Source organism: Bufo bufo, chromosome 5 (assembly GCF_905171765.1).
Source record: "Bufo bufo chromosome 5, aBufBuf1.1, whole genome shotgun sequence".
NCBI classification, from domain to species: domain Eukaryota; kingdom Metazoa; phylum Chordata; class Amphibia; order Anura; family Bufonidae; genus Bufo; species Bufo bufo.
Genome location: NC_053393.1, coordinates 375290819 through 375304696, shown reverse-complemented (window position 1 = coordinate 375304696; position 13878 = coordinate 375290819). Strand labels below are relative to the sequence as shown.

Below are 13878 nucleotides of genomic sequence, written 5' to 3'. Positions count from 1 at the left end.
ACCTAGCCACCCTTGATCCCTGGCCCTGAATGGCAGCATTTCTAAACTACTGGCCTATGAAATGCTGTCATTTAGGCTGGTGGAAACAGACAGCTTCAAACAGCTCATGTCGCTTGCTGTCCCACAGTATGTTGTTCCCAGCCGGCACTACTTCTCCAAGAGAGCCGTGCCTTCCCTGCACAACCAAGTATCCGATAAAATCAAGTGTGCACTGCGCAACGCCATCTGTGGCAAGGTCCACCTAACCACAGATACGTGGACCAGTAAGCACGGCCAGGGACGCTATATCTCCCTAACTGCACACTGGGTAAATGTAGTGGCGGCTGGGCCCCAGGCGGAGAGCTGTTTGGCGCACGTCCTTCCGCCGCCAAGGATCGCAGGGCAACATTCTTTGCCTCCTGTCTCCTCCTCCTCCTACTCAGCTTCCTCCTCCTCTTCTTCCACCTGCTCATCCAGTCAGCCACACACCTTCACCACCAACTTCAGCACAACCCGGGGTAAACGTCAGCAGGCCATTCTGAAACTCATATGTTTGGGGGACAGGCCCCACACCACACAGGAGTTGTGGCGGGGTATAGAACAACAGACCGACGAGTGGTTGCTGCCGGTGAGCCTCAAGCCCGGCCTGGTGGTGTGCAATAATGGGCGAAATCTCGTTGAAGCTCTGGGACTAGCCGATTTGACGCACATCCCTTGCCTGGCGCATGTGCTGAATTTGGTGGTGCAGAAGTTCATTCGCAACTACCCCGACATGTCAGAGCTGCTGCATAAAGTGCGGGCCGTCTGTTCGCGTTTCCGGCGTTCACATCCTGCCGCTGCTCGCCTGTCTGCGCTACAGCGTAACTTCGGCCTTCCCACTCACCGCCTCATATGCGACGTGCCCACCAGGTAGAACTCCCCCTTGCACATGCTGGACAGACTGTGCGAGCAGCAGCAGGCCATAGTGGAGTTTCAGCTGCAGCACGCACGGGTCAGTCGCACTGCGGAACAGCACCACTTCACCACCAATGACTGGGCCTCCATGCGAGACCTGTGTGCCCTGTTGCGCTGTTTCGAGTACTCCACCAACATGGCCAGTGGCGATAACGCCGTTATCAGCGTTACAATACCACTTCTATGTCTCCTTGAGAAAACACTTAGGGCGATGATGGAAGAGGAGGTGGCCCAGGAGGAGGAGGAGGAAGAGGGGTCATTTTTAGCACTTTCAGGCCAGTCTCTTCGAAGTGACTCAGAGGGAGGTTTTTTGCAACAGCAGAGGCCAGGTACAAATGTGGCCAGACAGGGCCCACTACTGGAGGACGAGGAGGACGAGGATGAGGAGGAGGTGGAGGAGGAGGAGGATGAAGCATGTTCACAGCGGGGTGGAACCCAACGCAGCTCGGGCCCATCACTGGTGCGTGGTTGGGGGGAAACGCAGGACGATGACGATACGCCTCCCACAGAGGACAGCTTGTCCTTACCTCTGGGCAGCCTGGCACACATGAGCGACTACATGCTGCAGTGCCTGCGCAACGACAGCAGAGTTGCCCACATTTTAACGTGTGCGGACTACTGGGTTGCCACCCTGCTGGATCCACGGTACAAAGACAATGTGCCCACCTTACTTCCTGCACTGGAGCGTGATAGGAAGATGCGCGAGTACAAGCGCACGTTGGTAGACGCGCTACTGAGAGCATTCCCAAATGTCACAGGGGAACAAGTGGAAGCCCAAGGCAAAGGCAGAGGAGGAGCAAGAGGTCGCCAACGCAGCTGTGTCACGGCCAGCTCCTCTGAGGGCAGGGTTAGCATGGCAGAGATGTGGAAAAGTTTTGTCACCACGCCACAGCTAACTGCACCACCACCTGATACGGAACGTGTTAGCAGGAGGCAACATTTCAATAACATGGTGGAACAGTACCTGTGCACACCCCTCCACGTACTGACTGATGGTTCGGCCCCATTCAACTTCTGGGTCTCCAAATTGTCCACGTGGCCAGAGCTAGCCTTTTATGCCTTGGAGGTGCTGGCCTGCCCGGCGGCCAGCGTTTTGTCTAAACGTGTATTCAGCACGGCAAGGGGCGTCATTACAGACAAACGCAGCCGCCTGTCTACAGCCAATGTGGACAAGCTGACGTTCATAAAAATGAACCAGGCATGGATCCCACAGGACCTGTCCATCCCTTGTGCAGATTAGACATTAACTACCTCCCCTTAACCATATATTATTCTACTCCAGGGCACTTCCTCTTTCAATCCTATTTTTATTTTCATTTTACCATTATATTGCGGAGCAACCCAAAGTTGAATGAACCTCTCCTCTATCTGGGTGCCGGGGCCTAAAAATATCTGACAGTGGCCTGTTCCAGTGGTGGGTGACATGAAGCCTGATTCTCTGCTATGACATGAAGACTGATTCTCTGCTGACATGAAGCCTGAATCTCTGTTATGGGACCTCTCTCCTCTGTCTGGGTGCCGGGGCCTAAAAATATCTGACAGTGGCCTGTTCCAGTGGTGGGTGACATGAAGCCTGATTCTCTGCTATGACATGAAGCCCGATTCTCTGCTATGACATGAAGACTGATTCTCTGCTGACATGAAGCCAGATTCTATGTTATGGGACCTCTCTCCTCTGCCTGGGTGCCGGGGCCTAAATATCTGACAATGGACTGTTCCAGTTTTGGGTGACGTGAAGCCTGATTCTCTGCTATGACATGAAGACTGATTCTTGGCTGACATGAAGCCTGATTCTCTGCTATGGGACCTCTCTCCAATTGATATTGGTTAATTTTTATTTATTTTATTTTTATATTTATTTCCCTATCCACATTTGTTTGCAGGGGATTTAACTACATTCTGCTGCCTTTTGCAGCCCTCTAGCCCTTTCCTGGGCTGTTTACAGCCTTTTTAGTGCCGAAAAGTTCGGGTCCCCATTGACTTCAATGGGGTTCGGGTTCGGGATGAAGTTCGGGTCGGGTTCGGATTCCGAACCCGAACATTTCCGGGAAGTTCGGCCGAACTTCTCGAACCCGAACATCCAGGTGTTCGCTCAACTCTACTAATAACACACAAAGAATTAGGCTACTTTCACACTTGCGTTCGGGGCTCCGCTTGTGAGCTCCGTTTGAAGGGTCTCACAAGCGGCCCCGAACGCATCCGTACTGCCCCAATGCATTCTGAGTGGATGCGGATCTGCTCAGAATGCATCAGTCTGGCAGCGTTCAGCCTCCGCTCCGCTCAGCCAGCGGACACCCGAACGCTGCTTGCAGCATTCGGGTGTCCGCCTGGCCGTGCGGAGGCAAACGGATCCGTCCAGACTTACAATGTAAGTCAATGGGGACGGATCCGTTTGAAGTTGACACAGTATGGCTCAATTTTCAAATGGATCCGTCCCCCATTGACTTTCAATGTAAAGTCTGGACGGATCCGTCTGAACTACTTTCACACTTAGAATTTTTTTTAAACTATAATGCAGACGGATCCGTTCTGAACGGATCCAAACGTCTGCATTATAGGAACGGATCCGTCTGTGCAGACATCAGACGGACCCGCTCTGAACGCAAGTGTGAAAGTAGCCTTAAATGTTACCATGTTTTTATTGAACACACCATGTAAACATTCACAGTGCAGGTGGAAAAAGTAAGTGAACCCTTGGATTTAATAACTGGTTGAACCTTCTTTTGGCAGTAATAACTTCAACCAAACGTTTCCTGTAGTTGCAGATCAGACGTACACAACGGTCAGGAGTAATTCTTGACCATTCCTCTTTACAGAACAGTTTCAGTTCAGCAATATTCTTGGGATGTCTGGTGTGAATCGCTTTCTTGAGGTCATGCCACAGCATCTCAATCGGGTTGAGGTCAGGACACTGACTGGGCCACTCCAGAAGGCGTATTTTCTTCTGTTTAAGCCATTCTGTTGTTGATTTACTTCTATGCTTTGGGTCGTTCTTCTGTTGCAACACCCATCTTCTGTTGAGCTTCAGCTGGTGGACAGATGGCCTTAAGTTCTCCTGCAAAATGTCTTGATAAACTTGGGAATTTATTTTTCCTTCGATGATAGCAATCCGTCCAGGCCTTGACGCAGCAAAGCAGCCCCAAACCATGATGCCCCCACCACCATACTTCACAGTTGGGCTGAGGTTTTGATGTTGGTGTTCTGTGCCTCTTTTTCTCCACACATAGTGTTGTGTGTTTCTTCCAAACAACTCAACTTTGGTTTCATCTGTCCACAGAATATTTTGCCAGTACTGCTGTGGAACATCCAGGTGATCTTGTGCAAACTGTAAACGTGCAGCAATGTTTTTTTTGGACAGCAGTGGCTTCCTCTGTGGTATCCTCCCATGAAATCCATTCTTGTTGAGTGTTTTACGTATCGTAAATTCGCTAACAGGGATGTTAGCATATGCCAGAGACTTTTGTAAGTCTTTAGCTGACACTCTAGGATTCATCTTCACCTCATTGAGCAGTCTGCGCTGTGCTCTTGCAGTCATCTTTACAGGATGGCCACTCCTAAGGAGAGTAGCAGCAGTGCTGAACTTTCTCCATTTATAGACAATTTGTCTTACCATGGACTGATGAACAGCAAGGCTTTTGGAGATACTTTTATAACCCATTCCAGCTTTATACAAGTCAACAATTCTTAATTGTAGGTCTTCTGAGAGCTCTTTTGTGCGAGGCATCATTCACATCAGGCAATGCTTCTTGTGAAAAGCAAACCCAGAACTGGTGTGTGTTTTTTTTAGGGCAGGGCAGCTGTAACCAACACCTCCAATCTCATCTCATTGATTGGACTCCAGTTGGCTGACACCTCGCTCCAATTAGTCCTTGGAGATGTAATTAGTCTAGGTGTTCACATACTTTTTCCACCTGCACTGTGAATGTTTACATGATGTGTTGAATAAAAACATGGTAACATTTAATTATTTGTGTGTTTATAGTTTCAGCAGCCTGTGATTGTCTATTGTTGTGACTTAGATAAAGAGCAGATCACATTTTACGACCAATTTGTGCACAAATCCATATCATTCCAAAGGGTTCACATACTTTTTCTTGCAACTGTATCTATTGATTACTCCAGAAAGTGGTAGAGTGTGTTATGCTTAGTGCAGGGCCTAAGAGGGGAGGTCGAGTTTCAAGCAGCACCAAACAGTGAATCCCAGTGCACCATCCCCTCAGACCTGGCACTAGGCATAACCCAGATATCACATTACTAAAACATATATTTTAACACTAGAGGTAGAAGGTGCATACCTGCTTGAGTATTTTCATCTTCATCATCATCAGCTATATCTTGTCCACATATACACTCTGTGAGTATTATGATTGTAAGAACATTAAGTGCCCAAGTAGATTTCATTGTAGACTGGATTGTTGCTTGAAGTGATCTGTAGGAAAACAATGCAAATTTGAATAAACGGCGGAGGGTATTTTTCTGACTTTTTGAAGTTTTATGGTTGGATTAGTAACTGAACAGCACCATCTGATGTAGGTTCAGCCTTACAGGGGAGGAATTATCCTTGTCAATCTTCTGCTGTCTATCTATTGTTAACTCTCTCTTGAGTTGAAGACATGGGTAACCTGGGACAGACTGGTTAAACCATGTCTTACCCCACCTCAACTAATGGCGGTGTTGAACCTATAGCATTATAAAATTTGTTTTGTAAGTGTATAACTAAAAAACTCTTGGAATTACAAGCACATAGGGGGGCAATTATCAAGACTTGCGTTCCCATATGCCAGTCTTTATCCCCCTGCGCTGGAGTAAGATGCATAGATGCCTCTAACCAGGGCCGTATTTAATATTGATTGGACCCTGGGCAAGAATTTACTTGGGCCCCCTGGATCCTGCCTTCCTACACCCTAGCATGCAATCACGCCATCCACCACCACGCAAAAAAATAAAAATCCACACACCTCGTAGAGTACAGTGAATGACTGTAAATACTTCCAGTTCTGAAGACTACAGCAGGCTCAGGATCAGTGCTTTGGGCAGCTGGGCTCAGGCTGGAAGTGGGCACTGCTCTGCAGGAAGGAGACCGGGGCTAGGCTCACCCTAGCGTTACAGTGCACCCCAGCACCCCACAGTATGCAGTATAGCACCCTATAGTATACAGCACCCCACAGTATGCAGTATAGCACCCTATAGTATACGGCACCCCACAGTATGCAGTATAGCACCCTATAGTATACAGCACCCCACAGTATGCAGTATAGCATCCTATAGTATACAGCACCCACAGTATGCAGTATAGCACCGTATAGTATACAGCACCTCACAGTATACAGTATAGCACCCTATAGTATACAGCACCTCACAGTATGCAGTATAGCACCCAATAGTATACAGCACCCCACAGTATGCAATATATAGTGACCTTTTTGCAAACTCTCCTTTAAATAATCCCTCATAGACTTCCGTTCAGGACTGGATAAATTATAAATACAACCCTTAGGGTACTTGGATTCCGGAATAAGATCTTTGGCACAATTATATGGTCTATGAGGGGGAAGAAACTCAGCGTCGGACATGGAAAAACATCAGCAAAGTCACTGATGTATGGGGGAACAGTTTTCGACTCAGTAGTGATTCCAGCCTGAATAACAGGTAGTCAGTATGAATTACATTTTAGTCCCTATTTCTCTAATTCACCCGTGGACCAGTTAATAACTGGGTTATGAATATGGAGCCAAGGCATGCCCAAAACTACCTCCACGGGTAAATTTTTTAGTTTAAAAAAAGAACAAAGAGTTAATGGCAATAATATGGATAGGGTTAGGAAGAGACAACATGGGTACCGCAATGGAAAGTGCAAAATTATGGTCAATAAAATTAGAAGCGGACCCCGAGTCAATAAACCCCTTCCCAGAACCCTTACAAGAACCCAAAGAAATAACCACCGGTACTAATACTTTCTCTTTAACCCCTTCTGGGAGTACCTTATCCTTCAAGATGTCTGGCCGTGAGGATCTCCGGGAGAGAGGAGTCTTAGGGCATTGTCGTACCCAGTGGTCAGATTCTCTGCAATAAAAGCAGGCACCCCTTAGACGTCTCTGATCCCTTCTGGTCATTCCGAGCTGCATGGGTTCTTTGGGATAATTCTCTACCTTGACTCCCATGAGTAAGGCGTCTGGCTTGACCACCACCTGTGTAAAGGTCAGATGTTCTCGTTGCCTTTCCCTAATACGTCGGTCCAGTCTAACAGCCAGAGTCATAGTCTGCTCTAAGGTGTCAGAGCAGGGATAACTGACCAACATATCCTTAAGGTTTTCAGAGAGCCCTGATCTAAACTGCCACTTAAGCGCTGGCTCATTCCAGCCAGAGGGAACACACCACTTCCGGAACTGAGTGCAGTATTCCTCCACCGGTCTGTCCCCCTGAGTGAAAGACTTCAACTGAGATTCTGCTAGAGTCGATTTATTGGGTTCATCATATAGTACCCCTAAGGCCTGAAAAAATGCTTCCATGGAAGCTAGACAGAGGAGGCCGTGGGGAGCGAATAGGCCCATTTTTGTGGGTCCCCCTGCAACTAAGAGATAATAATTCCTACTCTTTGCTGTTTGGAACCCAAAGAATGAGGGTGTAAATAAAAATACAACTTTCCTTAAACGTTAGGAAATACTTGCAATCCCCGGAAAAACGATCAGGCAGCTTAACATGGGATTTAAGATTCTGAAGGGAGGAGACCGCCATAGGTGGGGTCTGAACCAATTCCTGCTGATGTAATCTCTCTGCCAAATCCTGTACCATTTGGGCAATATTATGGACTTGATCAGTAAGAATTTTTATAGGGTCCATAGTGTTAGGTAAGGCCTGTGATTCTGTCACGAACGGGAGGGAAGAGTGCAGCCCTGAAATCCACCCGCACCTCTATCCCTACCTACTTGCACGACCCGTCCTAACTGACGACGTACAACTAGCTTATATACGTGCAGGGGCCTAAAGATGATAAGAGGAAAAACCGTGAACAGAGTCAGGGAAGCAAAAGTCAAAGCCGGGAGGTCACACAGGTACACAGGGAAAAACAACACAACAAGGTCAATACAATCCAAAGTCAGAAGCCAAGACCTCACGTCAAATCCAAGGAGGTCAAAAACAGAGGTAAGGTCAAAACACACAGAGTACACAATATAACAATATGCTGGTGTGGGTAGCAAGACCAATCACAGGCAACCTGTGGCCAGCAGGCTGCCTGTTTAAATAACCCCTACAGGTGAGTCACGTGACATGGCCAGCGTCACGTGACTCGTATTGCGCATAATACAACTGAGCGCCGATTCATTATTATCGGCGCTCAGCTCCCCTGCTGCTCGTTGTCTAGAGGACGGGGAACGCCAACCACGTCCTCGCTCCGCTATATGTGCGGGATGCCAGCCGCGCTGCGAAGGAAGAACGCGCCGCCGGCTCCCCGTGACACATAGCAGAGCTAGAGAGAGTTCGAAGGTGGGCTAAATTATTTATGGAATGGGTGGTCAAAATTAGGGTTATTTAGTTTAGAAAAAAGTTGGCAGAGAGAAGGCCTAATAACTATGTATTAATATATCAAAGGTCAATACTGAGATTTCCTCCATGATCTATTTATTACCAGGACTGTGACTGTGACAAAGGGACATCCTCTACGTCTAGAGGAAAAAAGGTTTCTCCATCAACATAGAAGAGGATTTTTACGCTAAAAGCAGTGAGACTATGGATCTCTTTGCCTGTGGAGGTGGTGATGGTGAGTTCACTAAAGGAGTTCAAGAGGAGCCTGGATGTATTTCTGGAGTGTAATAATATTACAGGTTATAGTTACTAGATTTCTGGAGAAGAGTCGTTGATCCAGGGAATCATTCTGAAGGAAAGGAAATGGCTTTTGCTCTATAGGGGTTTTCTGCCTTCCTCTGGATAAACTGGTAATAGGTTGAACTGGATGAGGTATGTCTTTTTTTCACGTTTACAAACTATGTTACTATGTTACTTCAGCGCAGAGGTGTCTTGAACCCATCGTTCTAGACGGAATCAAGATGATGATAGACGCTGATCATTTTCAAAGCCACCCAATGAAACTAGGTGTACCCTGTCCAGTCAACAAAATGCTATTTACTGAAAATGGGCATTATCAAATTCTCTTTATAAATTGTCCATAATTACACCTGTTGTTCCACAAATCTAGATGCCGTCCCTGAATAAACCTATTTAAACAGGGATTTTAATTGAGAAATAGACATGGCCAATATCAATTTATCTAAAGAATATTTTCACTTTCTCAGCAAGTACTTTTGAAAGAATTAGAGTATGATTCATGGTTATATTGCTGGATGAATTCTAGGATAGCCTGGGGTGGTAACGAAGACCATCAATTCAATTTGCATTCCCAGAGGTTCCCAGAAAACCTTACAGCTTCTTGCAGTTTTATTGGTGTGGGCATTAAAGTCCTCTACTCTAGGTTATTGACTGATTTATGGTGGAGGGTTAGAGGTCACCACAGCTCACTGTTTCAGGCCACCTCTATCAGTACACAAGCTAGAGCCTGTCCATCAGTGGTCTGAAGACCATCATCAAAATGTCTGATTTTGCTATAAACACCTAGTTTGAAAAGATTTCTGCTGATATTGATATGTATTAAAGATTATATTTTGTAATTTTTAACTTTTTTTAACCTTTTGATTTTATGCCAGAAAGACCTGTGCAGAACCAGTATGTGGGCTCATTGCAATCCAATAGCTAATTTGTCAAGAGTAAGGGGACCATCATAGAGCTCTTCTCTCTTGGTTCTCTAACAGTTATTTCACCAATCTCCCACATTGGCACCAATAATGGCAAAATACTCCATACACAAAAATATGTGGAGAAAAACCATATTCGCCTGCCTTCTACCAGTTGAGGTATGTCTTCTGCATGTAAGTAACCATAAAACTGCCAAAGTGCCAAAAATGGGCAATAATAACTCCAACTAGACAACTTGGCTAAATACTATGGGCCAGATTTATCATTCCTCTGACAGCTCACTCCACTTTCACATATGGCTAAAGTCAGTTTTAGCCAAGTCAGATTTATGATCGGCCCTTTAAGACTGTAATAAATGTGGTTTGACGGTAGCAGTTTATCCGTCAGTAAGCAGCTTTACAAAAGTCGCACATCTTTACGAAAAAGTCGCACGTTTTTATGAAAAAGTCGCATGTTCTATTAAAAAGTCTCATAAGATAAGCATGGTCCTCACTGGAGTGAAATTGGGACTTTTTTGCGACTTTTTTGCGACTTTTTTAAATAGTCCCAATAGTAAATCTGTCTAGAGATTCATTTACATAAGAAAACACGCCCACTTTCAGAAAACTGGCGAGCATAGTGCAGAGCAGAAAAAAGTCGCAAATTTGTGCGCAGTTTTAGCGTTTGGGACTTTTTTGGGACTTTTTCACTCCATTATTCTGACCTGAGCTAATGATAAATCTGGCCCTATGTGTATATCTAGCCTAAAAGACTCATTGTTTTAGCCTCCATTCATACCTGGGATGAAAAGATGTGGATGTCACAAGAGCCTGTCCTCGTTTTTTAACCATTAATAGACAAGAAATATAACACTATCTTTGGTATCGCCCCACCTCTCCTGACATGTCTGTTTTAGTAACTACTTGCATTCTCTATGCAAATATAATCCTGGAGCATCCATTCTTATAACTTATAACTGTTACCAGTTGGCATGTGTCCCTGCACAGCCTGACACTGTCAGCACCGACTGCACTGACAGACCGCAACTGGTGGCATCCAGTTGTGCCTTGATTGATAAACCTCTAGCAGGAATAACAGAGGAATGACACAACATAGAGTTAAATATCAGAATAGATGCTCCAAAAATGTCATTTCATGTGGAATACAATCATTTTCTAGAACAGACACGTCAGAAAAGGTGTCAAGTCCTTTGGAAGTGTGAGCAGAGACTTATTAGCAAATTAGCATTTGTAGATAAAACATTTGTTTTACATGAGAAGAGACAGCAAGAAAGTTTACTTGTGATTTCAAAACCCAAAAACCTAGCAGAGTTTGCAGCAGGCTGTAGCTGGCAGACTAGTGGGAATTGAATGAATGCATAATAGAGGACTGATGGAGAAAATAAGCAGGAAAACAGGTACCTATACATACGTATAACATATATATATATATATATATACATAACAATAACAAAATACCTAATGTCTACCGACATTGTGGAAATGTTAGAAAATGATGCTTACCTGTGTTAGAGAGCAGGCAGTGTGCTGGCAGTCGTGTCACGCCGCTGCATACCTGGAGGTCACCTGGTGAGGAGCAGACTGGGAGGCAGTCAGTACAGTCCCTATAGTCACTGAAGCATGCTTTCCCTATCCCCCATCAATCTATGCCAGACGCCTCTTTCTATTATATTTACACAGGCTGTCTTACTGACTCTGATGTCACCAGCTCATTTCAAGCCCTGCCCACCAGCTCCACATAGAAATAAGATAAATTTGCATTTAAGAGGTTTTTGGAAATGATTTGCCCCATCCTGAAGTTCATTATTATTGTATGATTGTGACACTGAATAACCTCTATTAAAGAGGACCTGTCACCTCTCCTGACATGTCTGTAGTAGTAACTATGTGCATTCCCCATTTATCATACAATTCTAGGGTTTCTATTCTTAAGACTCTATGTTGTGCTTATCCTCTATTATACCTGTTAGAATTTCATGAATAAATGGACAACTGAGTATCTTCCTGCACAGTGCTGTCAGTCACAGACTGTGCAGGGACACACCATGTCCGACATGGTACATTTGATAAAAGTTATAGAGGAATGTCACAACATACATTTATAAGAAAAGATACTCCAGCATTTTTATTACAAGGGGAATCTGAGTAGTTGTTAAAACAGATGCAGTACTTGCAAATTGTTCCTGATTTGATGTTATTTAGTCTGTTCATGCTTTGCATTATGCTTTGTTTGTATTCCCGAAAGCTGTCTGCAGGAGGCACTGTTTAGTTCATTATGCCCTGACTCAACAGTCAAGGTATAATTAACTCCTCCCTCTCTGAGGGAGGAGTTTTCTAGTCCGGATTGCATCAGCCACTTCAGTTGAGTTCCTGCTGTTCAGGGCAGATGATAGTTTAGCTCCAGGAGAAACATTGTTCCTGTTGAAAGAACAATCCCTGTGACTTGCCTTGGAATATCTCAATATCGTTGGATACTTGTTTATTTTCTACAATCAGGCTGGTTACTGACTCCAGCACCATTCGCTGGCCATGGCACCTACATCCCCTGCCCTGCACCCCTACAACTCTAAAATCACCAAGGGCACCCCAACTACCATCAGGAAGTAGCTCCAACATCATGCTGTTCCCCGAGCAAAGAGGGAAGAAAGGGTGTGTACTCCTATCACTGGCCCTAGGGAGCACTGGCGTGAGGATTGTAATTGTGAATGCTTATTGCAGCCAGAGCCATTACCACTCCCATTCTACGCTCCCGCTTGCGGAACTGCCATGTTAGGGGAGGTAACACGCCCTTTTAAAGCAACCTCATATATATATAGGGAATGTAGGGTTAATGTATGGAACGCTAGGGCATCAGCAGTTGCTGTCCCCTCCTCCCTCATTTACATAACTCGAGTGATAGTGCATCGTTTGATAGCACATCACCCGATTCTGTACCCTGGGAAAAGCATCCTGAATGACATTTGACCTCAGATGTTACTCCGTACTGATATTGAAGCACTTTGTCTATAGTGCCGGTGACGCGGCGATCATGTAATACACTACCGTGAACACGTGACCGCTCTTCCAATGACGTCACGGACATGCGCAAATCTAGTTCCGGGACGCCGCATCCACGAGACACAGCACGGAATCCTGCATCCACCTGTAACCTGAGCTTACCCGATTCCATACCAGGCCCTTCTACAACGTCACACTTACAGGTGACAATTATTCAACTTTGATTATCACTTTAGTGTTATAAGTATATATTTCATGCACCGATGGCTCTTTATATCTGAGTTATATGTATTCATGTATTTGACTGCATTGTCTCTCTTATATGATGTCCGGATGTATTCACTCAAAATGTATTGTACTTTATTTTTACTATTTTGTTTAAGTATCACTTATGTATGTAAATTGAGATGACCACATAAAAACCCACAATTGTAATGTATGCATTGCTTGAAAATGGTCCCAGTAAGCGGACCGAAACGTCGCTACCTGGGGGAATAAAGGATCCCACCACTTTTTCACCAGACGGATGTGCTGCGGTGTGCTTATTTCTTTATATATATATATATATATATATATATATATATATATATATATATATATTGAAGTTATACAGCTCCCATTTTATTTTAACTCACTTTAAATATTCTTTCTATTTTGAAGAATCCATACTTGTTAGAAGGGTCCCAATATCATAAATCGTTGCAGCACCACCACAGGTGAAATTAAGCATTACACAGTGCCCATTGAAATCAATGGGTTCTCCATTTAATGTAAGACATGACAGGTCAAACAGAGTGAGAGATAATTTTTGCAACTGCTCTCTACTTTGGCTAAGAGATGAGGATCCTGAACTGGGGCCTCCTCCCCTTTATTCTAAAAGTACTTCCGTTCCAATACATTGGTAGTCTTATTTCACAATCTTCACTAAACCAATTAGGTATTAAACTGAAATGCCTGAAAGTGGCCAGATAACCACCGGTCCCCATTATAGTCAATAGGGATCTGATGGTGATCTGTTGAATCCAGCAATGCTGGATCCGGTGAACACTGGCAGGCTGTTCTCTGTCGAAACCTGTTCTCTTCACCGGAGTTGTGAATGCAGCCTAAGCTGCAGACAAAAGACACTTTGAGAAGTACTTACCCTTCCATCCCTCTGACGATTCCACAAGACAATTCCACAGCCCACAGCCAGGATAAGCAC

At 45.0% G+C, this 13878-nt stretch overlaps 1 protein-coding gene across 1 annotated transcript in view; it reads right to left on the bottom strand.

Annotated features, from left to right (window-relative positions):
• LOC121002531 (collagen alpha-1(XXI) chain-like) overlaps positions 1-7442 on the bottom strand; it is a 124024-nt gene extending 116582 nt beyond the window's left edge. The window contains exons 1-3 of the mRNA XM_040433976.1: positions 6915-7442; positions 6436-6571; positions 5229-5285 (exon numbers count right to left, since the gene is read on the bottom strand). Of these exons, the coding sequence (XP_040289910.1) occupies positions 5229-5285; positions 6436-6571; positions 6915-7442 (721 nt within the window). The remainder of the gene's footprint in view (positions 1-5228; positions 5286-6435; positions 6572-6914) is intronic.
• Positions 7443-13878: the final 6436 nt, after the last annotated feature.